The sequence below is a fragment of the Leptosomus discolor genome, chromosome 23 (assembly GCF_034619465.1).
Source record: "Leptosomus discolor isolate bLepDis1 chromosome 23, bLepDis1.hap2, whole genome shotgun sequence".
NCBI classification, from domain to species: domain Eukaryota; kingdom Metazoa; phylum Chordata; class Aves; order Leptosomiformes; family Leptosomidae; genus Leptosomus; species Leptosomus discolor.
Window position 1 is genome coordinate 8,386,105 of NC_141413.1, and position 25,621 is coordinate 8,411,725.

The window sequence follows — 25,621 nt, forward strand, 5'->3', positions numbered from 1 at the left end:
ATGGCCGGGCGTCACCACCGGCACAGCTGGGCCCGGAGGTGTGAGGGGCCGAGCGGGGGGTCCCCTGCCTCCCCCGGCCCTCCCAGCGAGGGGATTTCGCAGAGTGGCGGCCGGCGAGGAGATGCTCCTCCGTTCCGGGGAGGGGGAAAGGTGCTAAATCTTCACACGGGACCCCCCGGTGTGGGGCCGGTGTCGGAGAGGGGCCCCCGGGTGCTGCTGGCTGCGACCCCCCACCCCACTGGGCACCGGGGGCCTGGGGCTTGCTCCCGCCGGGGACGACTTGCCACCCCCAAGGGCAGCCCTGCCTCTAGCTCGCTTTGGCTGGGTGACGTCACGGCAGGGCAAGGTGACGACACGCCAGAGCAGGGTGACGCCACGGCTCGCCGCGCCGTGTCGTTCCCACCGGCAGGTGGCGCCGCTCCGCCGCCCGCCCGCCCTCCGTCCCCGCGGTGGGGCCCACCGGGAGCCGTTGCCCTTTGAAGCGGGAAGTCTCGCGAGAGCGACGCGCGGGCGCGCTCTCGCGAGAGCGGGGCGGCGGGGGAAGATGGCGGCGGCGGCGGCCCCGGCGGCGGCTGCGGCCCCGATTGTTGCTGCAGCGCCCGAGGGTGCGGAGCCCCCCCCGGAGCCGCCCGCCCCGGAGCCTCCGGCCCCGCCCGAGCCGGGCGCTACCGACGCCGAGACCGGGTAGGCCCTTCCCCGCCCGCGGGCCCGGCCCGCCGGCGCAGGCCCAAGACCCCGCTCCCCGCACCCGCAGCCCTGCAAACCGTGAGGGTTAAGGGGGGAGGGGTCCCTGCCTCTTTCCCCGGGAAGCCGTGGGGTTCCGGGCGGTGTTTCTGCCCCAGCGGCACCGGGGATGCTCAGGGTTCCCGGCCCGTGCTGCCCAGTCCACGCCAGGCCCCGGAGCCAGGCTGCCCCAGTCCGCCCCAGTTCACGCCGGGGCCAAGCTATGTCCTGCCACGGTGATGCCAGGGCCGAGGTGGGGGCCCCTCGGGAACTCATTTCTGCTCCCACAGGGGTGATGCCGCCCTGGTCGATGTCGCCACAGCTCTGGAGACCGAGTCTGCCAGCGGGAAGGACCCCCTGGTAGGTGGCTGCGGGCAGCCGGGGCTCGCTGGGGGAGTCCCAGTCCACGGTGTGGGGGGAGTGGTGCGGAGCTGGCACAGGCAGAGCATGCGAGAGCCCCCAGAGCGGAACGTGCAGGCTCTGGGTGAGGGTGCTGCCTGGCCGCCCGTGCCACCAGACGCCTCAGTTCGCTTGTCCCTGCGGCCGAGCTGCCCTCGTGGTGGGGGTGCAAGAGCTCGGGAGCCTGGTAGCGGTCTGGTGGCTTTGCCCAGGCGGCAGGGGAGATGCAAAGGCGTAAGATAGCCACGAGTTGTACGTGGTGTAGAAAAAGCGCAAGGCTAGAATACCGTTTTCAGAAGATAAAATGTTGCTGTTCAATAAATAGGTGTCTGGCAGTGCCGGGAGTGTTAGAACAAATAAGCATCCTCAGTTTTCCAGGATTACTGAGACAAAGACGTAGCAGGTGAGAAGGTAGTTGTTCAGAAAACCAAAATCTGAGCACATTTCTGTGGTTCAGAAGAGAAGGGCTTTCCATCCTGCTAGCTCCAGTTTTAGTTCTGTGGAGAATTATTTTGGAAATGAGATCCCCGCCCATCTGGCTCGTTCTAACTGACCGGCTTTACAAAGTAGTTCCAGCTCGCTCACAGCACGGCTGTGCGTTAGGGGAAACAAGGTTTGTTCCTTCTGAATGCTGCTGTCTTGGCAGGTTACTGCACAAACCTTCTTTCCTGGCTGGTTCGGTCACTCTTTAAGCCAGCCCAAGTTTGCTGATCCGCTCTGGTTGTAGGAAGCTGCTGGGGACAACTCCGAGGCCTTGGATGCTCAGGCGGGCTCCGTGGATGAAGAGAACGGGCGGCAGCTCGGCGAGATCGAGCTGCAGTGTGGGATCTGTACCAAGTGGTTCACAGCAGACACCTTCGGCATCGACACCACGTGCGTGAAAGGGTGGTTGGCGAAACTGGGAATATTTGGTGTAGGAAGGCCCAAGGGACCGGGACTCTGTCCTTGGGCGCGTGGAGGCTGGCGTGTTGTGTAAATCAAAGCTGTGCCCAGCACGGCCGGAGGGGTTTGTGGTCGGACTCTGCAGCCTCAGGAGGAATCTTAGTCCAGAGCCGCCGCTGGGCCCGGTGCCTTGGAGGCCCCTACGAGCGGCTGGGGAGCAGAGCGGGCTTCAGCAGCCGCTTGCAATTGGCCCGAATGGAGGATAAATCTTCCTGTGAGGCGTGAATCCGCCTGCTTTCTGCGTGGGGCTGGCCTTAGAGTTACTAAAAACTTAACTTTTCCGGCTGTATTTTGTCCCTAAGAAGTATTCTAGGCTCCAGTCAAAGCTGACTGACTCAGATGGAGCTCCTTGTCTAGAGCTTCTGGGCTGTTGTCTCTTTGCTGCAGGAATTTCAGGACTGATCTAAACCAAAGAAGGTGACCTTTAGCTGCTTGCATTTTTCTCAGGAGCTTTGTGGCTTTTCTCGATGCCAGTGATAAACCTAATTCAATGAAAATATCCTTGAACCGGTAGGATGTTTGTGGTTTGGGGGAGAGAGAGAGAGAGAGAACAACTGGTTTGTTAACCTGCAATAATTACCATCTTGCCCTGAGGCAGCAGGTCGGGCTGCACCCGCGCTCACCGTCAGCCGGCTCTGTTCCAGGTCCTGTCTGCCCTTCATGACCAACTACAGTTTCCACTGCAATGTTTGCCATCACAGCGGGAACACCTATTTCTTACGGAAACAAGCAAGTAGGTATAAAAGGACGCTGGTTGGAATTCTGTGCAGGGTCATCCTAGAGGTGGCGTTTTGTCAGCGGGGGAGGGGGGGTTCTGCTGGGGCTTTTCAAAAATGACCCAAAAAATTCCAAACCGGCAACAAGCCTGAGCGGCTTTTTCTAAAAATGTTTTGCTGTTGACTCGTGGAGGTGGTGAGAATGTTCTGGGTGGGGAGGGCTGCTGGGCTAGGAGAGAGCTCGTGAGGGCTCCGCCGTTACCCAGGACAGCGTGGACGCGGTGTGGCTGGTGGTCGAGCGTGTGTTTGATCCTCCCCGTGAAGCGTAACTCCGGCTCCGGTCTGGTTTTGTCTTTAAGATCTCAAGGAAATGTGCCTTAGTGCTCTGGCCAACCTAACGTGGCAGTCGAGGACGCAAGATGAGCACCCAAAAACCATGTTCTCGAAAGACAAGGTACGGCTGTCGCGGAGATCGTCACGGGTTTACGTAGGCGGTGAGCTCGGTGGAGAGCGAGTCCAGACACCGGCAGCGAGGCCTTCAGCCCCGTGCTGTTAGGACTCGACGTTATTTTGGTTTTTTTTACAGGATATTATCCCATTTATTGATAAATACTGGGAGTGTATGACGACACGGCAGAGACCCGGGAAAATGACTTGGCCTAATAACATTGTGAAGACGATGGTGCGTGTTCAGAGCGGAACCCGGGAGGGTGTTCTGGAGCGGGGCGTTGTCTGACGCTCGTGTGTGCCGAGGGCTGGGCGTGGGGCTAAGCGGTGCAGACTCCAAGGCACCCTGCGTGGTCGATCGCTGCGCGTTACCAGTCAAGGCCGTGGTTCAAACGCTCGTTAATGCGCCCGACGCCGCGTGACTTAAACTCCGTCTCTGTTGCAGTGCAAAGAGAGAGACGTGTTCTTGGTGAAGGAGCACCCGGACCCGGGGAGCAAAGACCCGGAAGAAGATTACCCCAAGTTTGGACTTCTAGACCAAGTATGTCCCTGGAGCTGGAAGGCGAGGGGGGCGTCGGGAGGAGGGGCGGGGGCTCTTCCTGCTGGTGGCTTGGGCTGGGTCAGGTGGGCAAAGCTCAGCCGTGGTGGGGGGCTGCGCCTGGGGGTGCCGTGCTCAGGCGCTGAGCGGTGGGTGGGGCCGAGCCTGTACACCGGGTTTGTTGTCTCTTTCAGGATCTTGCCAACATCGGGCCTGCGTACGATAACCAGAAGCAGAACAACGCCGTATCCACGAGCGGAAGCTTAAATGGCAAGTTCCTTCGTCAGGTGGTTTTGGATTTTTGGGGCTGGGCTGTGTTTTCCCCGCCCTGTAGCGGGGTGTCTGTGCAGTTACCTCGGCGGAGGTGTTGTGTGAGCTGTGGGTGTGCTTGGTGTGGGCAAAACACGCTCAGCCGGTCCCGCCGTGCCTTTCTGTGTGGGTTGGTTTTACCTTCTTGTGAAGGGTCAGCCTGTTCCTCCGTGGCAGCCAGCCGAATCGAGGTGCTTGCAAGAACGCCGAGCTGGTCAGTTTTCCGTAGTGGTTTTCATGTACCTACTTGGGTTATTCCGATTTCCTGAGGTGTGGAAGCAGTTGGGGAAAGTCTGTGTTGCTCCTTGTAACGGCCGCTCGCGTTGGCCGGCCCGCGCAGGCTGCGCTGGTCTGCATCGGACGTGCTCGGGCAGTGCCCAGCAGGAGGTGTCTGGGTGTTTAAATCGGGGTTATAGGCACCGAGGGCTGCGTTGTCTCCATTTCATGCGCTGGTTGTTTCTTCTCTAATTGCTGGAAGATTGACAAATGTGTGGTGCCGCTTCTGTTCTTACAGGTGGAGCCTCTTTGGGAGGTGAATATTTACCTTTCAGCTTCTAAAACTTAAGTATTATTGTTTGTAAAGCTTTTTTGCTCTATTACCTTAGAAGCTAAAGTCAATTAAAAATCAAAAGCGTGCCCTGATGTGATTGCAGTAACATTTTAATACAAAACAAGAATTTCACTTTTTAATCTTTAGCTGTTAGAAGCTTTTCATTATCATATTCTGCCCCACTTGACTGGTTTAAAGTTTTATTTTCACTCGTGTTTATTTTTACCTTGTACGGTTTGACCCGATATTGTTGCAGTTTCAAATCTTAATGCCTGAATAAGTGGCCTGAATCTCGAGCTGTGCGATACTGTGATTGTTTAGGCAAATAAGTGATGCCAAACTGGAGAACCTGATGTTTATCTGCGCTAAAACTAGCGAGTGCAGCTGAGGTCCCGTCAGGTTTGTGCAGAATATGGTGTTCCTTCCGTGGTTTGAAGCCCTTACGCCGCGAGGGGAACGCTGATCGTCTGCAGGCTGGCTGTGTTTTCAGTTACGACTCAGCGTGTGGTTTGCGAAGGTGTTTGTCTCCAGTGCCTGAAGGTCTGTGCTCTGCCTTGTGCAGCGGCAGTGAGCGCTTTCGAGCCCGTGCGATGACAGAACGCACGTGTGACGTCACGTACCGAAACGTTACGTTGGTTTGGTCACATCTGGCGTGATTTGGTTGACGAGCAGAAACTGGGGGCTGCGATACGGCACGACGCGTTGTTCGACCGTAGCACTGACTGGGTAACGCTGAAGAGAAACACCTCTCCTGCTTCTCAGTTTTCCTCAGGTGGATTTTTTTCCTTTTTACAGATGGAAATGTAACGTGAGGTGCTTATTGCTTATGGGTGTGAGTGTTCCTCCAGCACAGTGTGTCACTGGGGTGACGAGTTGGCCAAAAATCGGGGAGCGTGTGCTGCGGGGTTTTCTGCTGCTTGTGCAGAAAGAGATTCGGAGTGTGACTGGGATCTCCAGCAAGCAATGACGCTTTTGAAGGGGATCCCAGCGCTGCTGTCTGTGGGTCTTTTGATGACAGAAAAGATTCTTGATTCTCACCTTGAAAAAGCCTGAGCTGAGCTCACGCTGTTGATAAATCTCACTCAGCTTCCACGCCAAATTCGGGCATTTCAAAAGCTGACGAGAAGCTGCATAAAAGTTCTGGGTTTTGCTTTGCTCACTGCAGTGAAATTTGTGTCACGTGTAACTGGAAGAAGGCGCCTGAGCTCGGAGCTGGTTTTAATGGGGCGGCTGCTGCCCCTTCCTGCGCGTGGAGGCTCCGTGCCCACGGGCTGGCTCTGGTCACCAGCCGCTTCACGGGCCCTGGTTTCCCTGTGCAGGGGGCATGGCGGCAGGAGGCAGCGGGAAGGGACGGGGAGCGAAGCGCAAGCAGCAGGACGGGGGCACCACGGGAACCGCCAAGAAAACCCGAAGGTGAGAGGGGATGCGGCGGCCCAGCGGCGAGCCCCTCTGGCGAGGGCGTAGGCTGGGCCGGGGGGCGGCTGCCGTGGCGGTGCCTCGGGCTGCCTCCCGCCCAGGTAACAGGCCTGCCCTCGGCAGATCTGCGGGGAGTCACACGTAGCCCTGCGGGGCGGCTAGAAATGATCTGGACCGGACGAGCTGGCGCTCGCCCGCAGGGGAGCCCACGCTCCTTCCGCCCAGGCGCTGGGGACGCAGCGGTGCGCGGGCCCCGGGCGCTGCGGGCGCCGCTCTGGGCGGCTGCCTTGGCGCCGGAGCGCCGCCGCCGTGAGGTGCCGACCGGTCGCTTTTGCGTTTCAGTGACCCGCTGTTCTCCGCTCAGCGCTTGCCGCCCCACGGCTACCCCCTGGAACACCCCTTTAACAAGGACGGGTACCGTTACATCCTGGCTGAGCCCGACCCCCACGCCCCTGACCCGGAGAAGCTGGAGCTGGACTGCTGGGCAGGAAAGCCCATTCCTGGGGACCTCTACAGAGCCTGCCTGTACGAGCGCGTCCTCCTGGCGCTGCACGACCGAGGTACGGCGCTGGCTGGGAGGGGCAGCCCCCCCCCTTAGGAGCGCAGCCCCCCCTTAGGAGGGGCCGCCTGCTGCAGCCTCGTGGCACCGGTTGCGGCGTTATGGCCGTGAGTGCCCCGAGGGGGGCGGGGGGTCCCATCCACCGCGCTCCCTTCGCTCGCCTTCGGGCATCGCCGCGCGCGAGGGGGCACAGACGAACCGCTCGTGTCTCCCCTCATCCCCCGCAGCTCCTCAGCTGAAGATTTCCGACGACAGGCTGACCGTGATCGGCGAGAAGGGCTACTCGATGGTGCGAGCCTCGCACGGGGTGCGGAAAGGAGCCTGGTACTTTGAAATATCCATGGATGAGATGCCTCCGGACACAGCCGCCAGATTAGGCTGGTCACAGCCATTAGGTAAATAACGGTACCAAATATTTCTTAGCGGTGGATTCCAACGTTTCTTTCCCCGGTAATTTAGACTCAAGGAGGAAAAGTCCTGTTCAGCTTGTCTGCTTCTTCCCTGCTTCTGTTAAGGGGAGGCTCTTTCTGCAGGTGATCTGCCCTGTGCAGCACTGCAGTACGGGTGGATCCTTTGTGCCGTTGCACGCTTGGCCTTGCTTAACGCTGTAGCGGACGCATTCGTACTAATTGGCAGTTGTGTTTGTTAACGGGCTGTAATTAGCGCTCCCAAACGGGAAGCGGGACGCGCGGAGGTGCTTGTGCTGCTCCGTGTGTTCATGGAGACGGTGGTTTCTGCAGGGAACCTCCAGGCGCCGCTGGGATACGACAAGTTCAGTTACTCCTGGCGCAGCAAAAAGGGAACCAAGTTTCACCAGTCGATAGGGAAACACTACTCGTCTGGCTACGGACAGGGCGATGTCCTGGGGTTTTACATCAGCCTTCCAGAAGACACCGAGACTGCCAAATCGCTGCCCGACACGTACAAAGACAAGGTGAGGTGTGGTGTTCGCTGTTGGACTGCGTGTTGGCCAAGTGGGCGAGTGGTAAAGCTGGCTCTGGGCTCACTTTCACCCCCTTTGCACCCCGTCTGTCCCGCCTCTGGGTGCCACGGTGGCTCATGGTCCAAAGCGTTGATCTTGAGAACACAAAACGCCCAGAACCACCCCGAGGTTCTGCAGGGGAAGACTCCGCCCGGGCTGCTGAAGGAGGCTGCCCCCCCTCTCGGTTCAGCTTCTCTCCCCCCCCCCCCCGCCGCCTCTGAGATGTGGCGTCGCACTCCAGGGGTGCTCTGGCCCGGCGCAGGGCTCCTGCGGGTCTGCCCGGCTCCGATGCGCCGCTAAAGGGAGGGGGTTGTCTGGCCGACTGCTGAAGTGGTGGTTTTCTGGTCTTTCAGGCTTTGATCAAATTCAAAAGCTACTTGTACTTCGAAGAGAAGGACTTTGTGGACAAAGCGGAGAAGAGCCTAAAGCAAGCGCCTGGAAGCCAGGTCGGGGGGGGGGGGGGGGGGGGCAGTTCAGGAAGAGTGGGGCGCCTGCTGCGGCTGGCTTGGGGCAGGGGGGTGGGGGGGTGGGGGGGTGTGTTAAATGCTTGCATTAACGAGGCAAAGGGAGGCTGAGCTTTAGTTCTTCATGAAAACCCAAGAATGCTTTTATTAAAGCAGCCCTAACCGTGACCTTAGCAAACCAGCTGCAGCCTGTGCTGTCACAGGTCGTTGGCTGGCACCGGGTGAAGGGGAGCGTGGGTTCAGCTGCCTCTCGGGTTGTGGGTCCCACGTAAGGGCGCGAAAGTGGGCACTGAGGGGGGAAAACCCTCTTCCTTTTCCTTTTTAGATCATATTCTTCAAGAATGGTGCCAGCCAAGGAATTGCCTTTAAAGACATCTTTGAAGGAGTTTATTTTCCTGCCATTTCTTTGTACAAAGGCTGCACGGTAAGTAACGCATCTTGGAAAGACAATTCCCAAGTCTGTCACGGTTTTAGTAATGCGGGCACTCCGGGAGCGTGTCGGGCAAGTGAAGAGGAAAGACAGGAGTTATTTTAGTGCAGGGACTCCGGAGCAATGCTGCTGTTCCTGGGTGTGGTGGCAGGGTACCAGACGGCCGAAGGAACACTCGCCTTCCGTGCCGAGGGGGTTTGTTCATGTGGTCTTGCGCGGGGTGGAGGTGGGCTCGGGCTAGGGGGGGATGAGGACTGAAGACTAAAGCAATTCGCCTGTTTAGATCTAATGACAAACGTGTCTTCTACAGGTTTCTATAAACTTTGGGCCCTATTTCAAGTATCCACCTCGCGATATCACCTACCGCCCAGTAAGTAAGAGCTGACGCTTTCTACCCCCCGCCACACACTTTGCAGTTGCCCCACAGTATTTAAACAAAGGGTGGCTGAGGTTTTGTTGTGGGGGTGGGAGTTGATTTATAGCAAGCCTGTGTCTGTCCTCTTCAGTCTTTGTACTCTGGTAGTGCAGCCAAAAGGCCTGTGTTTAAACCCAGGGAAGGACAGGTACCCTACCACGAAACTGAGCTGAGTTCTGCCGAAGGAGCAGACGCTGTCTGTTCTCTTGCAGATGATAAAGCCCTGTCCTTCTGTTGGCCTCTCTCGCCCCTACGAGGGCTGCGTTCCTGGTTAAGGAACCACTCAGGCATCCCTGCCCGCCCCCTCTAGTGTTTTCAGGAGGGGAACACTCCTGGGCTGCCGCTGTACAGCGGGGCTAGGCGTCCTCCTCCTGAGGCGTCCTCCTCCTGAGGCGTCCTCCTCCTGAGGCGTCCTCCTCCTGAGGCGTCCCCCTCCTGAGGCGTCCCTCGGGCCTCCAGCTCCCTGTCTGTCGTTCCCTCTGCAGATGAGTGACATGGGCTGGGGGGCTGTGGTGGAGCACACGCTGGCGGATGTGCTGTACCACGTCGAGACAGAAGTTGATGGCAGACGCAGCCCACCCTGGGAGCCCTAAGTGGCGGCGGCGGCGCGACCAGGATGCGGCGGGTACCCCGTCAAGTGGTTTTATTGCAGAGGAACACGCGTCACGCGGAGCGACAAGCGGCACCACCGCAGCTCTCGCCGGCAGGTGTTGTGTATAGTTGTCCCCTGCTGCAGAGCCGCGCTCTGCCGCCGCGCCGGGGTCTGCGTGCAGCTCTGTGCTGGTTGGGGGCGTCGCCTGGAGCCGTCAGTCCCCGGCGCAGCGTCGCTCGCTGAAGCGGCCAGGGGTGGGTGGAGGCGACTCCTCCCGTGCTGCACCCGGGTGGTGACAGTTGCCCGCTGGGCGCCAGCAGGCCGGGGTGGGCCCTGCCTGCGTCCGGACGCTCGCAGCAGCAGCGCCGACCCTGCTGCTCACGGTAAACGGCAGCTTCCAGCCGGCAGCGGTGTGCTGGCACAAGACTACTGCATGTCAGACTGAAACTTGGGCTTCTGTCCAAACTGTATTATTATTTCCCCCCCACAAACTGGAAACCAGTTTAAAAATAAAGGCTTTAACTCTTTTTTTTTTTTTTCTCTCTGTCCTGTGACTTGTTACGAATGAGATCTGAGCTCCCCGTATCTACACTCGGGAGAGCTCCTCCTGCTCACCGCAGGGCCTCCTGCCGGCGATCGTCACGGCAGAGCTTGAACGAATAAATAATTTGACACTTGTGTGTGTCTGTGCAGGAAAAATAAATTAGAGCAGCCTCACCGGGGGGAGAAGGGAATAAAATCTGGAGGTAAGTGCTGCTGCATTTGTGTTTTGGGGGAAGGAGGGGAGTAAAATTTGAGGTTGAGTCCTGAGCAGGCGCTGGTCCTCCTGCCTTCCCCATCAGGTGTCTAGGACCTCCCTAATAACTAATTAGCCAAGGCCTCCTATAGTAGACACCACTAATTAAAGCTTTATTTATTTATTGAAACAAATTAGTTAGGGAGGGGCCTGACTGGGCCAGCACATGCTCGGTGGAGCAAAGGCAGGACTTGGCTCGGATTTTTGGTCCTGCGTGTTGGGCCCCTGCACCCTCCCTCATTAGTTTCAGTAAATAAAGCTTTGTTTATTTAAATGATGTATGAATTAGCGGCACCTACTGTTAAAGGCCTTGGCTAATTAGCCGAGGCTGCAGGTGGATTGTGCCCGCCTTACCCCCTTACAAGATTCCCTGCTTCACCCCTGGCCAAAGCAGCACCACGCGGCTCAGCGGCTCGTGGTCAGCAGCTCACGGCCACGGCGCGGGCCAGGCGCTCCCGGAGGTGGTTGGCGAAGTCGACCTGCGTCTGGGACAGCACCTGGTTGATGATGGTCTTCGGCAGCCAGCCCTGGGGAGGAGAGGCACAGCCCGTGAGCCCAACCTGTCCCCAACGCGCCTCCTGCTGCTCCCGTGGGCGCGAGGGCGGCGGGGCTGACCTTCAGGTCAATGCTGAGGAGCCAGGTCAGCCGGGTCTGCGCAGGACGGCCGGGCAGCGGGCGCAGGACCATGCACGTGGGTCCGTTCTCGGCTCTGGGAGGGGAGAGGAGCGCCCAGGTCAGACAGCGACGCCTGGCTCGGCCTCGGGAACCGCCGAGGCGCTCGGTGAGCGAGGGGTTCCCCGGCGGTTCCTGCTCCTGAGGCAGCTCGTGGCTGAGCCCGCCCCGAGAGCAGCTTTCGCCGCAGCCCCTGCCAGGGGACGCGAAGGTTACCTGATGAACCCTTCCTGCTCGGGCATCGCGCCGTGCTGGGTGGACATGCCGGCCAGGACGCAGGTGGAGCCGCGTCTCTTGGAGCACCGGACGCTCACAAAGTCCCGGGGACCCACGATGTTACCGGGGGTAGCGGCCGCCTTCTCGTGGGTGATCACTGTGTCCTTGCCAATCTTCTGGAGAATCTGGGCAGTTGAGAATTAACACGTCAATTTGAAGCACTTACTGCAAACGTCGCCAAAAGCTGACTTTGATTACGGTGTGTTCAGATACGTGCTCGCACAAAAACTCAGTGATTAGAGTGAGAAAAATGGCAAATATCTGCTTCATGCCGGGATGCAGAATGGTGGTTTTCAGTGCTTGAAAAGGGAAGGTATTTCTCGTAACGCTACGCTTATTCCAGACAAGCTGTGGCACAGCAAAAGGCTCTTCCCTGGGTGCTGGGGTGCTGTGCTGTTTCTCCTCCAGCGACAGCATAAATTTAACACCAGAACTGGCACGCTGCCTTGGGGCAGAGAGCGTTTCCTACAGAAGAGGTCACAGACGAGCTCCTCCAGCCTCGCTTCTGCCGCAGCAGCAATGCAGGTACTGCAGAACAAGCGCTACGTCTGCAGCAGGAAGCAGGGGAGATGCAGCCCAAAGAACGGGTGGAGAAACCCCCTGTGCCCCTGCTGTGATGGGCGAAGCGATTCCTCAGCCCTTCCAGCGCCACTGGGAGCAGCACGTGCGCGTGAGGCCCTGGCTGGGACGGGTCCGACGCGCGCTTCCTACCTTGACTTCTTTGACGCTGGGATTCCAGTCCCCCATCTGCTCCATGTTGTCCACCAGCTCGCCGTACACCGCGTCCAGGGGCTGGTCCACCACCACCTCCAGCCGGAACACCTTGCCCACGTCCGGCAGCACCTTGCTCAGCACTTTGTCTCCGTTCCCCTGGGGCGGGGAAGGCAGGGTTAACGGCACACGTACTTACAGGAGGGCCCCGTCCGGCTGCCGCAAAGCGGAGCACCTACCACCACCGTCTCTGTCTTCCAGCCGTCCTGGTCCCCGAGGATGCTGAGCGATTTCTGGAGGGCTTCCTCTCCTTGCTTGATGTAAGACATTTCCATCTCGCTGAAGGGCTTCTCCTCCAGCCTTGAGCCTGCCCGGGGTCAGACAACAGCAGGAGTGAGCGTAAGAGCACGGCGCAGCTGGCTGACACATCCTAACGCCAGATCGGCTTCATCTACATGGGATACGCTTCTCCGTGCCCAGGGGCTGAGGAACCAAACTCACTTCCCCCTGCCTGCGCCTTTGTTTAGCCAGAGCACGGGCTCCCCACGAGCCAGTTTTCCTCCAACCGCCCTCCCGAGCCCTGGCCCGTGATGGTCACCACCCGGCAGAGAGGGGCAGGCCCCCGTCTGCTGGTCACTTACTGAGCAAGGAGCTTCTTCTGCGAACCTGGTTAATCCAGGTGCTGGGTCCGGTGCTGCGGCAGGCGAGCTTGCTCAGCTCCTGGCCGATGGCCACAGCGGCTTGTCTTCTGAGACCTGAGAGCAGAGAGCGCATCACTCAGCACCAGGCACCGCTGGCTGTTTGGTTTTTTCCAGTTTAAACATACAACATCGAAAAAGCCGCTGCCTTCGCTGAAGCCCTCCAGGCACGGAGAGCCACTGGCTGCCACCGCGCTGCCCTGGGAGAGGAGCTGTCCCAAACCAACCCGGGCTTCGCTCCAGGTCTGAGCCACGCAGCAGACGACAGTCGTAAAAAACGCCGAGGAGCAATCACACGGATGCCCAGAAAGGCCGTGGAAAGGGAGCACGAGCACACGCAATCCTCGCAGCCGGCGGGGGGGTTACCTACGGCTACCCTCCGCGTGCAGCACCCGCACGCAGCCGCCCCCCTCGCACCCCGGCAACAGCAGAAGCGGTTGCGGAGGCAGTAAAACACGAAACCCAGAAAGCGGCACGGGGCGAGGGGAGCGTCCCTGGCGCCTCCGCCCCGCGAGCCCTGCCGGCGCTGCCCGCCGCAGGCAGCCCATGGAGAGGGGCTCCCCCGGCCCCGCGTCCCGGCCCCCCGGCCCCTCACCGGTCGTGTTGCGCAGGTGCTGGTAGGAGATGGCGGCGCAGAGCTTGAACGTGGCGGGCAGCATCTCCCCGGCGCAGACGGAGCCGTGGGCTGCGGGCGGGTGTCTCTGGGGCGAGCGCTCCTCTGCCCCGGCCCTGCGGGCGCTCGGCCTTAAGTACGCCCGCTGAAGGATGCTGGCTTGTCAGCGCGGAGATAAGAGCCATCACTTACGGCAGGGCCGCGGGGGCCAAGGCCGGACCCGGCTCCTTGCGCATCTGCCGGGGGCCACGGGCCACCGCCGGCGCGTCGACGCACACGCGCGGGCGGACGCGTGCTCCTGCGGCACGACGGAGCCCGGGGGGGCACAGGCAGCTCCCGCCGCAGGGCGGGGGCAGGGGACGGAGGCACAGCCTCCCTGCCCAGCCCGTACGGCGCTTTGCGGGCGACCCCTGCGCCAGGGACAAACCCGGGGCCCGCGGCACGGCTGCCCCCGCACGGCTCATCAGCCCCAGATAACGGGGTAACAAGGGCACCAGGGGACAACAGTGGAGAACAACAGCTTACGATGGGTGACGATGGGCACCACCATCTCACAGCACAACCACGCTGGAACAACCGGAGCCAGGCCCAGCCCAGCCTCCGAACAACCGGGGCACAGCCCGTCCCCCCCGCCGGGGACCAGACCCCACCGCAGAGCCCGCGCTGCAGCGGCACGTTCCAGCCCCAGTGCACGAGACCAAACCCCGCCGAGCGGGACCTCCCGGCATCGCTGGCACCCACCAAGGCGCGTGGGGACCGGCGGGCACCAGGGATGGCGGTGCAGGGCAGCACCGGGGATGCCTCGTGCACAGGGCACGGACACGAGCGGTCGGGACGGCGCACAGCCCTCCCTTTTGCCCCACAGAGCCCCGCGCTACCCCAGCCTGTCTTTCAGCCTCTATAAAGCTGAATATCAAGTGCATTAAGCTGCTGAGCCCGGGGCTGGGAGCGGTGGGCACCAGCGAAGCAGCGATAACGCTCAAGGATGAAATGACATTTCTGGGATGAGTTACGGCCCCGGAGAGCAGCGCTCCCAAGAACCCGTGAATCACCAGCTGCTTCCTTTGACGTCAGCCCCTGCACCCTCCTGCGGGGAACCTGACCTTCCTCCCCGCTGTTGCAACAACTTGGCCAAGGGGGAGGTCAGCCGCTCGCTGCGCCAGCAGCCCAGCCCCGGGGAGCCCCTCGCTCCCCCCCGCCTGCCCACCGAGACCCCTGAGAGACGATTTGGGTCCTACCTGCCGCCTGGGAACGGTCCTGCTGCTCCGAGACGGCTCCTCTCCATCGCTGTTCTCCATCACGCCCAAGAGGAGACGCCTCACCTTCACGTCGGCTTGGCGCAGTTACGTGGAGGTGCTGGCGGGACCAGGAGGAAGCCAGAAGCTGCACCATCCCCTTCATGAATGTTTACTGGGAAATCCTTGCTGACTGGTGCTGCAGGCCCATGCAGGAGTGATTCCCGGGTCCCTGCTGCAGCCCTCCCCCACGCTGGGCTTCATTCCCCCCGGTCCCCGCACGCCTGCACATGGCAGGAGGAACCATCAGGAGGGTTTGAAATCCCTCCGACAGGTCTGTGGTGCCAAGGGGAGAGCGGGCGAGACCCTTCGGCACGGTGCATCACCCCCAGCCCCCCGCAGCCCCCCTGCCGTGCCAGCACCGGTGGCCAGGGCGGCAGGGAGACCCCCCGGCTGCGAACCAGCCAGGACCGCTGTTGTCCCCGAGGGAGCAGCCGCTCGCAGGCACAAGGCCTCGGCACAAGGACACGCCGTTGTTTGCGAGAAGAACCAAAACAGCCCGGGCAGAGCCGCCCCTCCGGCTCCGGGCTGGGGGGGCTGAAGGGGGCTGGAGGGGTGCAAGCCCCTCTGAGCCCCTCGGAAGGGGACCCGGGGACAGCCACGCTGTGCCATGGCACGCAAGGCAAACGCTCCAGGCGGCCAGTCCCCGGAGCGGCACACGGAGACCCGTAGCCTGCCGGGAAGCCGTGCCGAAAAGGCACCCAGGACCCTCAGGAGGGTCTGGTTAGTTGGGACACCCCCCGGACCCTCACCGGCTCCTGCTGCGACCCCAGCATCTCCTCCAGATGTCCCTCGGGGGTCCCACGCTGCCGCCGTGCCGCTGGGCTGCATCCGCCGAGCCTGCGAGGGGAAGGGACGGCAGCCCCCCCGGCAGCACCGGTGCCGGCACCGGTGCCGGGGAGCAGCAGCACCGCGTGGGGACGCGATTCGGGTCCCAGCACCCACCTTGGGCACCGGGAAGGCGCCTCTCCGTCGGGGCAGGAGGGAGCGCGGCTGGTCTGGCCGGCTGAGCCCACGCGTGCTCCAGCACCGCTCGCCTGCCCGGGGCAGGATGAGGCCCCGGCCACAGCTCGGACCTGCCTGGACCCACCCGGACCCTCGGCTGGGGATGCCGAGCCGGGCCGTGCTGCACTGGGGGTGCTGGGGGCAAGGGGAGCGCATGGCTGCGTCCTGCATGCCAGCAAAGGGGGTGCCTGGGGAGACGGCACAGCCCCGCTGCGGGATGGGCACCCCGCACCCTCCCACCCACGGGCCGTGGGGGCAGGAGGGGAGAGAACATGCTGGGGGACGTAAAACAGCTGAGAAAGCCCCCACTGGGCTCCCACCCCCCGTGAAAACCCCCGACATCCCCGCGCAAAGTCACCACGCGGCTCCGTTCGCAGCTTTTAGCTTAAAAACGTACATCCAGGCGCTCCACGTACAAATATTTACAACTCCTGACAAACGTACAAACCCGGACCGAAGGTAATCCAGAGGCGCCGGAGGCAGAGACTCACCGGGGCCCAAAGGCACGGGGGGGGGGTCCCAGGCACCTGTAGCACCCACAGCACGGCACCCCCCCCAGCCGGCGGGCGCTGCCCCTCGCACACCCATGGGTGCTGTGCCCTTGCGCACCCCACCAGCCCCAAGGCAAGGCTGGGGCACCCCGAGGTGTCCCATGAGAAGGGAAGGAGCCCCCACCCCACGCCCACCCCCATCCCAGCCACATTTGAGAAAATTCCCTCCTCTGAGCCCGTTTCACGTTGTGGTGGCCGGAGCAGGAGGGGGGAGACTGTGTTTGCCCCGACGGGGGGCTTTGTCAGGGTGACCCCATCCCTCCTGCTGCAGCACGGCTGGGGGGTGGGGGGGGGGCAGGGGTGTCATCCCCCCCCTCCAAGGCTGCCTGTGTTTCTACTGGGAGAGCGCAGATAAACCCGCAGCCCCCCCGCGCCCGCAGAGGTCGCGCACCGAGCCGGCGATAAGATAACGGGCTCAAATGCAGCAAAAATAGGTCCCTGCCCTGGCCCCTTCCCCTGGCAGTGGCCGGGGGGGGTCCCGCAGCGGGAGCCCCCAGGAACAGGCTGGATGTGCCGCGAGGCTGGGGGAAAGGGGCCGGGGGGGCTGCCAGGGTTGGGGTTGCGCAGACCCTGCCCCATCGCCCCTCATCAGCCCACACCCATCTGCACCAGCACCCCCAGAGACCCCGGCCCTGGTCCGAGATAACCCTGAGAGGGCACAGCGGGGGCCGGGGGCTGCCCGGGCCCGGTGGCTCCCCCGGGACGGCGAGAGGGGTCAGGACGGTGCCGGGGTTCGGCAGGCGGGGTTGGCCGCGGGAGGGTGCGAGTTCGTGGCGGCCGGGTTGGGGGGGTGGATGGTGGTGCCGATGGTGTAGTCGGCTGGCTGCGAGGGACAGACAGACAGATGGCAGGCAGTGAGCCAGGGGGGTCCTGGGGAGACGCCAGGGCAACCCCCCCACCAAAATACACCCCCCCATCTCTTACGTGGCGTCGGAAGAGCCTCTGCAGAAGGCTGCGCTTGGGGGGCTCGGGCAGCTGCCTCCAGTCCAGGTCGGGGGAGCGGGTCCCGCTGGGTCCGAACACGTTGAGGTCCTTGAAGCACTCGGTCTCGATCATCTGGGGGGGTCAGGTCACCGGGGGGCAGGCACAGGCAGCCCTGGCAGCGCCACAAGCAGGGTGGGACCCCCCCCCGGCGCCCCGCACCCCCAGTACCTCGTTCTGCCAGGGGATGGAGACGCTGCCGGTGGCAAATTTGGCGTAGAAATCGTTGTCGGTTTGGTCCAAGTTGACGCCCTTCACCGTCGAGAACTGCTCGATGTCCAGCACGTCCTTGCAATAAACCGCCCGGGGCTGCGGGAGCCAGAGCGCCGTCGGTGGGGGGAGCGGGGTGCCACAGCGGGTGCCCACGGGGGGTGCCCACCCCCGCCCTGCCCCTTACGTCCGGCACGAAGGGGGGCGTCATGATGCCGGCCTCCAGGCGCTTGAAGTTGATGGTCCTGAAGAAGGGGTGGCGCTTCACCTCGGCCGCCCCGTCGGCCCCGCAGCCCAGCCGCTGCTTGGGGTCCTTGGCCAGGAGCTGGGGAGGGGGACGGGTGGTCACGGCGGGGGGGGGGGGGTGGGGGATGGAGCCGGCTCCAGCCCCCGTGGGGACCAGCAGGTCCTGGGTCCCCAGCTCACCATCTTGCAGACGGCCTGAGCCTCCTCGCTGAACTTGTCCGAGTACGGCTCCTGCTCCTCCTGCACCCGCTTCTCCACCTCCTCCCGCTTCACCCGCTCCTTGCGGGCGCGGAAGGGCGACTGCCCCTCGATCATCTCGTACACCAGGCAGCCCAGGCCCCACCAGTCGGGGCTGAAGGCGTAGCGCTCGTTGTTGATCACCTCTGGGGCTGCGAGGCACGGCCCCAAACCCGTCAGGGGGCCAGGCACGCCGACGGCACGGGGACCCCCGGGCCAGCCCCCACGCTCACCCATGTAGCCGACGGTGCCCACGCGGCCACGGATGGTCTCGCCCTCGGGGATCTTGATAGCCAGCCCCAGGTCAGAGATCCTGATGTGGCCTGGGGCGGGGAGGGGACCGAGGGCAGCACCCCAGGGAAGGGCCACCCCGCATCCCTGCACGTCCTCGCCACAACACAGAGACCCCCCCAGGAGGCACACGGAGACCCATCCCCAAAGCCAAGAGCACCCAGACCCAGCAGCTCCCTCCTCACCATCATCATCCAGCAGGATGTTCTCCGGCTTCAGGTCCCTGCAGGGACAGACGGACGGGCTCAGCACAGAGCGGCCGTGCCCAGCCGCCCCGCCGGCCCCCTGCCCGCGCCGCGCTCACCGGTAGACGATGCCCTCCTGGTGCAGGTGCTGGAGCCCGCAGCAGATCTCCGCCGCGTAGAAGACCACGCGCTCCTCCTCGAAGCCGGGGTTGCCCATGTTGTAGATGTGGAACTTGAGGTCGCCGCCGTTCATGATGGTCAGCACCAGGCAGAGCGCGTCCTTCGTCTCGTAGGCGTACGCCAGGCTCACCTGCGCGACCACCCCGGCCCTCAGCGCCGGCCCCAGACCCCCCCCCTGCCCCCCAGGAGGGCACGACACGCACCACGAACCGGCTGTTGACCTTCTCCAGGATCTGCTTCTCGTTCAGGGCCATCGCCTCCCCTTTCCGCTTCTTGATCCGCTTCTTCTCCAGCTTCTTGCAGGCGTACATCTTCCCCGTGGCCCGCACCTGGCAGGCGCACACCTGGGGAGGAGGGGGGGGCAGCAGGGTGAGGCCCCACCAGCCCCCCATCACCCCCTCCTCTTCCCGCCGTGTCCGTACCTCTCCAAAACCGCCCTTGCCCAGGATCCGGTACTGCCGAAACGTGTCCTTGGTGACCGACTGCCTGAAACGCACAGCCCTGGGCACGTCAGCCCCGCTGCCCCCCAGACCCCCCGCAAGACCCCTTGGACACCCCCCCCAGACCCCCCGCTCACCTCTCCAGGTACTTCCACTGCAGGAACCGGTCGAAATACATGCTGTCCCGGTAGTCGGCGAAGGGCTCCCCGCTCAGGTACTCGTGCAGGGGGCTGTGGGGGGAGAGGGGACGGTCAGCGTCACCCGCAGCCCCCCCCGGACGCCCGTCCCCAGGGGGGGCACTCACCGCAGGCAGCTGCCGAAGAGGTCCTTGCAGGGGCTCTTCTGCAGGTCCTGCAGGCACCGGCTGGCGTGGGGCTGGCCGACCTCGGGCAGGAAATCTGGGGACTGCCGAGGGGAGCGGAGGGATGCGCACCCACAGCCCCGGTGCATCGCTCCCGCAGCCCACCCGCCATCCCAGCTGGGCGATGGGTGCCACCGGGATGCCCGGGGAGCAGCGACGTGGCTCTGTGGCCAGAAAGGGACCCCCCGCGCCCCTCTTGCTCCCATCCCATCCTGCTCCGGCTGCCTGGCTGGGGGGAAGCCCCCCGGGACTCACCTCCTGCTTGAGGAACCTGCGGATGATCTCCTCCCCCATCTCCTTTCGCTTCTCATCCGGGGAGAGCTCGTAGTCTGCCTGGGGTGCCCGGGGAGAGCAGGGTGCTGCAGACCGTGGCACCGGGCATGGCGCTGCCCCGTGCCCCCACCCCGGTCTCCCCAGACAAGGCACGTCTGCCCCAGCCGTGGGGCGAGGGAGCTGCCTGCACCCGCGGCACGGGCAGCTGCCTGCACTGGGGGCTCGCGGTGATGCTGGCAGCCCTCGGGGGTCTCCCACACTGCTCCCCGCAGCAGTCAGGGGAGGGGGCTGCCAGACCCAGGCCCGCTGCAGCCCGGGCAGCTCTAGTTATTCAGAAAGGAGGACAAAAATGCCCCGCAAGAGCTCTGGGAGCCGGCACAACCTGGGGCTGTTCTACAGGCACAAGTTTCCCATGAGCTGCCGGGTCTCTGCATGCCCAAGAGGCCCTGGCTGCTCCCCCCGGCCCCCCTGCAGGGTGGGCACCCACGGCTGACACAGGCCGTGCGGCGATAGGAAACACGGGAACGTTTCCCGTTCGCCAGCACCCAAAACCTCCTGGCACCCGGGCAAACCCCGCAGCAGGCGGGGATGGATCCTCCAGCTGCGTTTGGAGCTTGCTGGGAGGGAGAGCCCCCTCGTCCGGCACGACCCCGGGACGAACCCACACCGCGCTGGGATGGGGTGGGGTGGTCTCTGCCTCCCCTGCAGCCCCCCGGGCCCCGCGGCTCGTGCCGCAAACCCGCCGTGGGACTCGGCAAAAACCCCGACCAGCCCCATCCCGGGCAAAAGGCCCCTGCACATCCCCGTCCCCGGGCAGAGCCGGGGCGGTGGCATCGCGCGGGGTCCCTCACCACGGCGTCCAGGAAGCGGATGCAGCGCAGGAGCTCCGGCCGCGTCTCGCAGAACTGCCGGAACAGCAGCCGGCCGACGGGCTGCTTCTGGCACAGGCTGCCGTAGTCCCGCTCTGCGAGGGAAGGCGGGATGTGCCACGTGCCACGCCGAGCACGCGTGTCCCCAGCGTGGCCGCGACCCGGTGCCGTGCCGGCACCCGTGAGCCGGTTCCGCCGGTTCCCGACGCCCTCCCCAGCTCACCCAGGCCTTTCCGCAGCTCCTCGCACTGGCTGATGTGCGGGAACCGGAGGATCTCCCTCCACTTCTTGCTCCGGCCTTTCCGCTTGCTGCCACCTCCTGCAGCCGGGGGGGGGAGAGGGGGAAGAGGTCACGCTGGCAGGACGGGCATCGCTGCCCCGGCCCGGGGGGAACGGGGTGGCAGAGCCTCTGCCCAGTCCTGCAGAGCCGCCCCATCCCACCGCTGCTGGTCCCCAAAAGCCATCGCTCACACACGTACCCAGCACCAGGACTTGGGGCAAGTCTAAAGCCACGTGGGAAAACACACCCTCAAGCCCTGGGGAGGGCTCTGACTCCCGAGAGGACCCTCGCCCCAACCAGCCGAGGGGATCCCCACCCGGTCACAGCTCCCAGCCCCACTCCAGGGCAGGAATGGGATCCCCCTCGCCATCGCCCGGTGCCAGGGGAGGCCGAGCCCGGCGGGTGCAGGCTTCCTCCCCGAACAATGCCACAGCCCCGCATCGCTCCCTCCCGTAAACATCTGGTTTCCTCATCACCCCACCGAGCCGCTCGTCCTGCACGGGGGGCTGCAGCAGCCCGGCCTCGGTCTCCCCAGGGACGAGGAGGGGGCAGCGGGATGGCCCCGCAGCAGCAGCAGCCAGCGAGCGGGCGGATGCTTGGCGCGTGAAGTCATCCCTGCAGGGACCCGACATCAGCGCGGCGCCGAGCTGGTGGCCAGCCAGCACCGCCCGCCGCCGGCCCGGGTGACGCCGAGGTGAGCCCGCGGGACGCCGTGGTGCTGAGCTCCGGCGGGGCTGGCGTTTCGGCCGGGCAGAGCTTCCCGCTGTCATCGGGTCGCTTCCTCCGGCAGGAACAGCCTTGGCGGCGAGAGGGCGCGGGTCGCAGGGCACCCTGCTCGCCCTGACCCCCGTGGCGCAGGGTCCCGAGCACTCGGTGCCCGAGGAAGAGGAGCAGCCGCTCCCCTCCTTGCCCCGCAGTGCCCAGGCTGGAGCCCCCCGGGTGGCTGGTGAAGGGGTGATGCGCAGGCAAGGACCCCCTGCCCGCCCCAGGAGCCACCCGGCACGGGCAGCCCAGGCAGCCCCGACCTCACAGGGGTGCTCAGAGGCCGCAGCTTCGTGGCCGGGCTCGGCGGAACTCTGCCCACACCATTCCCTCCCTGCCTCTCCCACAGACTCTGCAGCCCCGGCACCCCGCACCGCTTTACGGCACTCCTTCCGAATTTCAACTGGTTTGCTACGACAATAGAAATAAATTAACACCCATCACCCGCGCCCCAACGCGTCTCCCCACGTCGAGCCCCAGGGATGTGCTCTTGGCCAGGGCTCGCTGTGGGCTGGGACAGTGCAGCTGGGGAAAGGCTGAGGGCTGAGTGGGAAGGGGAGGGAGCTGAGCGCACAGGGAGCTTCAAGTCTGAAGTGTTTTGGCCTCCACACAGGCTCCTGCAGCATCCTCCTGCCCCGGTCCAGTCCCCCCTGCAGCGTCCAGGCACGGCGCAGCCAGGGCGAGCGGGGAAGTGCACCACATCCCCAGTGCACGTCCCATCCCCAGCGCACCCCTGGGTGAAACTGCGCCGAAACCCACCCGCGGCAGCGCCACCCAGCTCCCACCGAGGCCCCAGGGCACGGGGGCTTGGAGCAGGACCTGCTCCCCCACCCTGGTGTGCTCAGGCAAAGCAAAGCCCAGCCCGTTCCCTCCCCAGCCACCACCACCTCCCCATCCCCAGCCAGTCGCCGCAGCAAGGGAAGCCAAGACGTGGGTCCCACCAGGACACGGTGCTAGAGCCTGTGTGAGACCCAAAGACCTCAGATTAAATAGAGGTAAAAACCACATACACGATCCTTGTGCCGAGCCGGCACACACCCCCGGGCAGGCGGGAGCCCCAGCGAGTGCTCAGCCAGCACCTGGGCACCCCGGAGGCGTCCAGCCCCCTCCCGCAGCATCCCACAGGGTCAGGGCAGCCGGGACAGAGGACGTGAGGGGAGCAGCCAGCAGCCATGGTGGGGCATCCCACCGCTGCCTGCTCCCTGCCTGTACAAACGAGAGCCAGGCAGCGGGACGCAGCAGGAGGGACAAAACGAGGCACCGGCGCTCGCCTCGGCCCTGCTCCCCGCCAGCGACCCACACCGGGAGACCGAGGACGCTGCCGAGCTGACCAAGGCAACCAGAAAAGCTGCGGGAAGCAAAATAAAACCGTTCCCTAGTGGAAAAGAGCCCACGTACCCAGCGGCACGGCACACGCCAGGAGGGGTGTCACACCGACACAGCCCCACGGCACGCAGCAGCGTGTCCCCCCAGGCCCCCCCCCCACCAGCCGGCGTGCAGCGAGATGGCACCGATGCCCGGCAAGGTGCGGACCCGGCTGCCCCCGCCCCGACGAGCCATAAAACCTTACTCACCGCCTGCTATCTCCTCTGTGCCCACACGCTCCTGGGCTTTTATCCCGGGCGCTTCCGCCGGCCAACGAGCCCTTTTGGCTCCTTGAGCTCCCTCCGGCAGCCCTCGAGGACATCGGCTCTCCCTCGAAGCCTCCAGCACGGGGCTGGCCACAAAGCCCAGGGAATCCGGCCGGCCAGAGACCCCTGCGTCCGAGCAGCCCCCCAGGACACATTTTGGGGGGTAAAGCCCCCAGGTGCGCAGCAGGAAGGGCCACGAGGCCAAAGCAAGGGTCCTGCAGCAGAGCAAGGCCCTTTCGAGGGGCGCAGTGGGCGGGAGCAGCTCGGGGAGCCCCTCAAACAGAGACCCCGAGCCTGCAGCCCAGCCCAGTGCGGGCACCCACCCACGCCATGTCCGAGCTGGCTCTGACATTGCCTGCGGTAGCCAAAAGCACTGGGGGTGCAGGGCCACGTGCCCAGGCCAAGCGCCCCCAGCATGCCCCAAAAGATGGAGAAATTTGGCCAAGTGCAATCAGAGGCGGCGGCAATGGCTGCACCAGGTGCCGGGGCTGGACCTGGCCGAGCCCCCCGCGCCTCCCAGCACGAAGACAGCCCATGACCCCCAAGTGTGGGGACCCCCCAGCCATAGCCAGCAGGGTCTCAGCTTTCTGCTGAGGTGGCTCCCGTCCTCCCCACGCTGCCGGAGAGGGAAGCGGCCGCCCAGCCGGGACCCAGCCCTCGTCCCGCTTCACTTCCCGGCTTCCGGCACCTCTCAGCCGTCGCACGCCGACATTAACCCGTTTGGCGCCCGTGGTGGCAGAGCCCTCCTCGCCCCTGAGGCCAAAACCCCCTTCTCCAGCTCGGACGAGGCTCTGGCTCACGTGGGTGGCCGCCGTGCATCCCATGGGACAGGAGCTGGGTCCAGCCCCGAGAGGGAGCATCGGTGCGAACGCCTGCCCGGCCACTCCAAGCTCCCAACACCAAACCTCTCCCTCTCCAGCGAGGGCACCAGCACCTCTCCAGCCCCTGCACACGAGCCATCCCTGCCATGTCTCCAGCGCTGCTGGAAGTGACCGTGACAGGGGTGAGGAAACCTTTAGGAGACAGGGATTTCCAAAAACCAAAAGAAAATGGGATCACCTCCGAGCCGCCCCGTCCCCACCTCGCCGGCAGGGCTGCGCCAGCGCCGGTGGCTCTTGGGGCCGTTTGCTTTTCAGTCACAAAGGTTTAGTGACAAAGGCGCCGGCTTTCCAAAGGAAACCAAAAGCAAACAAAGGCGCCAACGCTCCCCCGGGAGCCCGTGCCAAGCCCCGCTTTTGGGGGGGGTGCGGATGCCCACGGCCTTTTGCCCCCCAGGCCTCGCCCCAGCTGCCAGCAGGGCTCAAACCAGGATGGCGGCGCCAGCCCCACCAGCACTGCCGGTACCAGGCCGGCGCACCAGCAAGGCCGTGTTTTTCCTGGCAGCGCCCGTTTCGCTCAGGCCTGCACCGACCCGTCCTGGCACCAGCAAAGTTTTGCTCGTGCGAGCCCCGTTCACGCCAGACATGTCTGGCTGGCATGGACGGACGGACAGACAGACAGATGGACGGAGGCTCTCGGCCAACCCATGTCCTGAGCCCGGGGTGTCTCGGCACAGGCAGCGCTTGGGGAAACGGCACCGAAATCGCTTTCCGAACGCTCTGCCGCGTCCCTGGGTCTGCGGGTGGGTGGGAGGGACGGACGGAGGGGTCCCACAGCACCGGGGCAGCAATTCCCTCCCGAGGGCTCGGCGATGCCAACCGGGATGAGCCCACCCGGCCACCCACCGCCCCGGACGGAGGGGTCCCGGGGTGCCCGTGGGAGGGGGCTGCAGGGAGGGCAGCCGGGATGCAGCGTGGGAACGGGACGGGGCAGGGGACGCGGTACCTTCGCGGGCCTTCAGCAGGACGGTGTTGGCCACGATGTTCTCCAGCTCCATGGCGCGGCGCGGGGGGTCGGGGGGCAGCGGGCGGCGGAGCAGCCCCCCCGCCCGCACACCATGCCCGGCGCGGCGCTGCCCCGGCCCGGCGGCGCGGGGCGGTCCGGGCACCTCCCGCCGCAACCGGCCGCCTCCGGGGGGGGTGGGTGGGGGTGGGGGGTGGAGGGGGGGGGTGTGTGCGTCACCGCCGTGACGTCACGGGCCGCCCCCTGGCGTCACGGGCTTATGTAAGGGGCAGCGCCGCGCCCCGCCGCACGGGAGCGCCCACCCCGCTTTGGGGCTCCCCCTTCTCCCCCTCCCCAGCCCCGGGTTTGGGGGTCGGGCGGCACCGGCTGCTTGCACCCCCCCCCCCCCCCCCCGGGGCCCCCCAGCAGCAGGCTGCAGCCCAGCAGCCTTCCTCCTCCTCCTCCGCCGCCGCCGCCCCCCCCGCAGCGAGGGGAGCCCCGTCCCACCCGCGCCGCGGGGCCGAGCCCAGGGACTCCCCCCAGCCCCCGCTCCAGCCGCCGCCGCCCCGCTCCCCCCGCAAAGCAACAGCGAAACCGAAAAAGCCGTTTCCTCCCGGCGGAGATTTTCCCGCTGCAGGAGCCGCCACCGTCTCCATAAAGCTTTTTTTTTTTTTTTCCCTCTCCTGTTAAAGCACGAAACTGCATTTCCTTGTTTGCGCCTTTTCCACCACCAACCTCCCGCTCGAGCCCACACG

General features: G+C 64.4%; 3 protein-coding genes across 4 annotated transcripts; 1 reads left to right on the forward strand and 2 right to left on the reverse strand.

Moving 5' to 3' along the window:
* The first annotated feature begins 1,016 nt into the window (after positions 1–1,016).
* ASH2L (ASH2 like, histone lysine methyltransferase complex subunit) lies at positions 1,017–9,492 on the forward strand. 2 transcript variants are annotated; one of them, XM_086477264.1, is made up of 16 exons: positions 1,017–1,083; positions 1,850–1,995; positions 2,709–2,797; positions 3,140–3,234; positions 3,367–3,462; positions 3,673–3,768; positions 3,960–4,035; positions 4,589–4,606; positions 5,944–6,037; positions 6,383–6,600; positions 6,827–6,994; positions 7,340–7,533; positions 7,935–8,027; positions 8,371–8,469; positions 8,786–8,845; positions 9,376–9,492. In XM_086477264.1, exons 3-16 carry the CDS (start codon positions 2,725–2,727, stop codon positions 9,481–9,483), a joined length of 1,488 nt encoding a protein of 495 aa, XP_086333390.1. In that variant the 5' UTR covers positions 1,017–1,083; positions 1,850–1,995; positions 2,709–2,724; the 3' UTR covers positions 9,484–9,492. The 2 variants fall into 2 exon arrangements, with proteins under 2 accessions (XP_086333390.1, XP_086333389.1); XM_086477263.1 differs by lacking the exon at positions 4,589–4,606.
* A 1,205-nt stretch (positions 9,493–10,697) lies between these two features.
* Positions 10,698–13,294, reverse strand: STAR (steroidogenic acute regulatory protein). Its single transcript, XM_086477167.1, has 7 exons — positions 13,231–13,294; positions 12,579–12,692; positions 12,177–12,304; positions 11,938–12,096; positions 11,167–11,351; positions 10,894–10,987; positions 10,698–10,805 (listed from the first exon to the last, which is right to left on the reverse strand). Exons 1-7 carry the CDS (start codon positions 13,292–13,294, stop codon positions 10,698–10,700), a joined length of 852 nt encoding a protein of 283 aa, XP_086333293.1.
* Positions 13,295–16,814: 3,520 nt separating this feature from the next.
* Positions 16,815–24,921, reverse strand: LOC147413912 (G protein-coupled receptor kinase 5-like). Its single transcript, XM_086477150.1, has 16 exons — positions 24,870–24,921; positions 20,596–20,691; positions 20,355–20,467; positions 19,486–19,563; positions 19,174–19,274; positions 19,007–19,099; positions 18,852–18,915; positions 18,633–18,773; positions 18,369–18,559; positions 18,250–18,287; positions 18,007–18,096; positions 17,717–17,925; positions 17,478–17,615; positions 17,252–17,389; positions 17,024–17,155; positions 16,815–16,922 (listed from the first exon to the last, which is right to left on the reverse strand). The coding sequence occupies exons 1-16, from the start codon at positions 24,919–24,921 to the stop codon at positions 16,815–16,817; spliced, it is 1,782 nt and encodes a 593-aa protein (XP_086333276.1).
* Positions 24,922–25,621: the final 700 nt, after the last annotated feature.

What these genes read in the sequence shown, in the direction of transcription:
- ASH2L (XM_086477264.1), top strand. Translation starts at nt 2,725, where the DNA reads ATGACCAACTACAGTTTCCACTGCAATGTTTGCCATCACAGCGGGAAC. An exon ending in TTTCTTACGGAAACAAGCAA is followed by an intron (nt 2,798 to 3,139) that starts GTAGGTATAAAA and finishes TTTGTCTTTAAG; the next exon opens with ATCTCAAGGAAATGTGCCTT. An exon ending in AGCAAGCGCCTGGAAGCCAG is followed by an intron (nt 8,028 to 8,370) that starts GTCGGGGGGGGG and finishes TTTCCTTTTTAG; the next exon opens with ATCATATTCTTCAAGAATGG.
- LOC147413912 (XM_086477150.1), bottom strand. Translation starts at nt 24,921, where the DNA reads ATGGAGCTGGAGAACATCGTGGCCAACACCGTCCTGCTGAAGGCCCGC. An exon ending in TCCGCTTCCTGGACGCCGTG is followed by an intron (nt 19,564 to 20,354) that starts GTGAGGGACCCC and finishes CGGGCACCCCAG; the next exon opens with GCAGACTACGAGCTCTCCCC. An exon ending in CATCCTGCTGGATGATGATG is followed by an intron (nt 18,097 to 18,249) that starts GTGAGGAGGGAG and finishes TCCCCGCCCCAG; the next exon opens with GCCACATCAGGATCTCTGAC.
- STAR (XM_086477167.1), bottom strand. Translation starts at nt 13,294, where the DNA reads ATGCTGCCCGCCACGTTCAAGCTCTGCGCCGCCATCTCCTACCAGCAC. An exon ending in GCACCTGCGCAACACGACCG is followed by an intron (nt 12,693 to 13,230) that starts GTGAGGGGCCGG and finishes CTCTGCTCTCAG; the next exon opens with GTCTCAGAAGACAAGCCGCT. An exon ending in CCAGCGTCAAAGAAGTCAAG is followed by an intron (nt 11,352 to 11,937) that starts GTAGGAAGCGCG and finishes TCAACTGCCCAG; the next exon opens with ATTCTCCAGAAGATTGGCAA.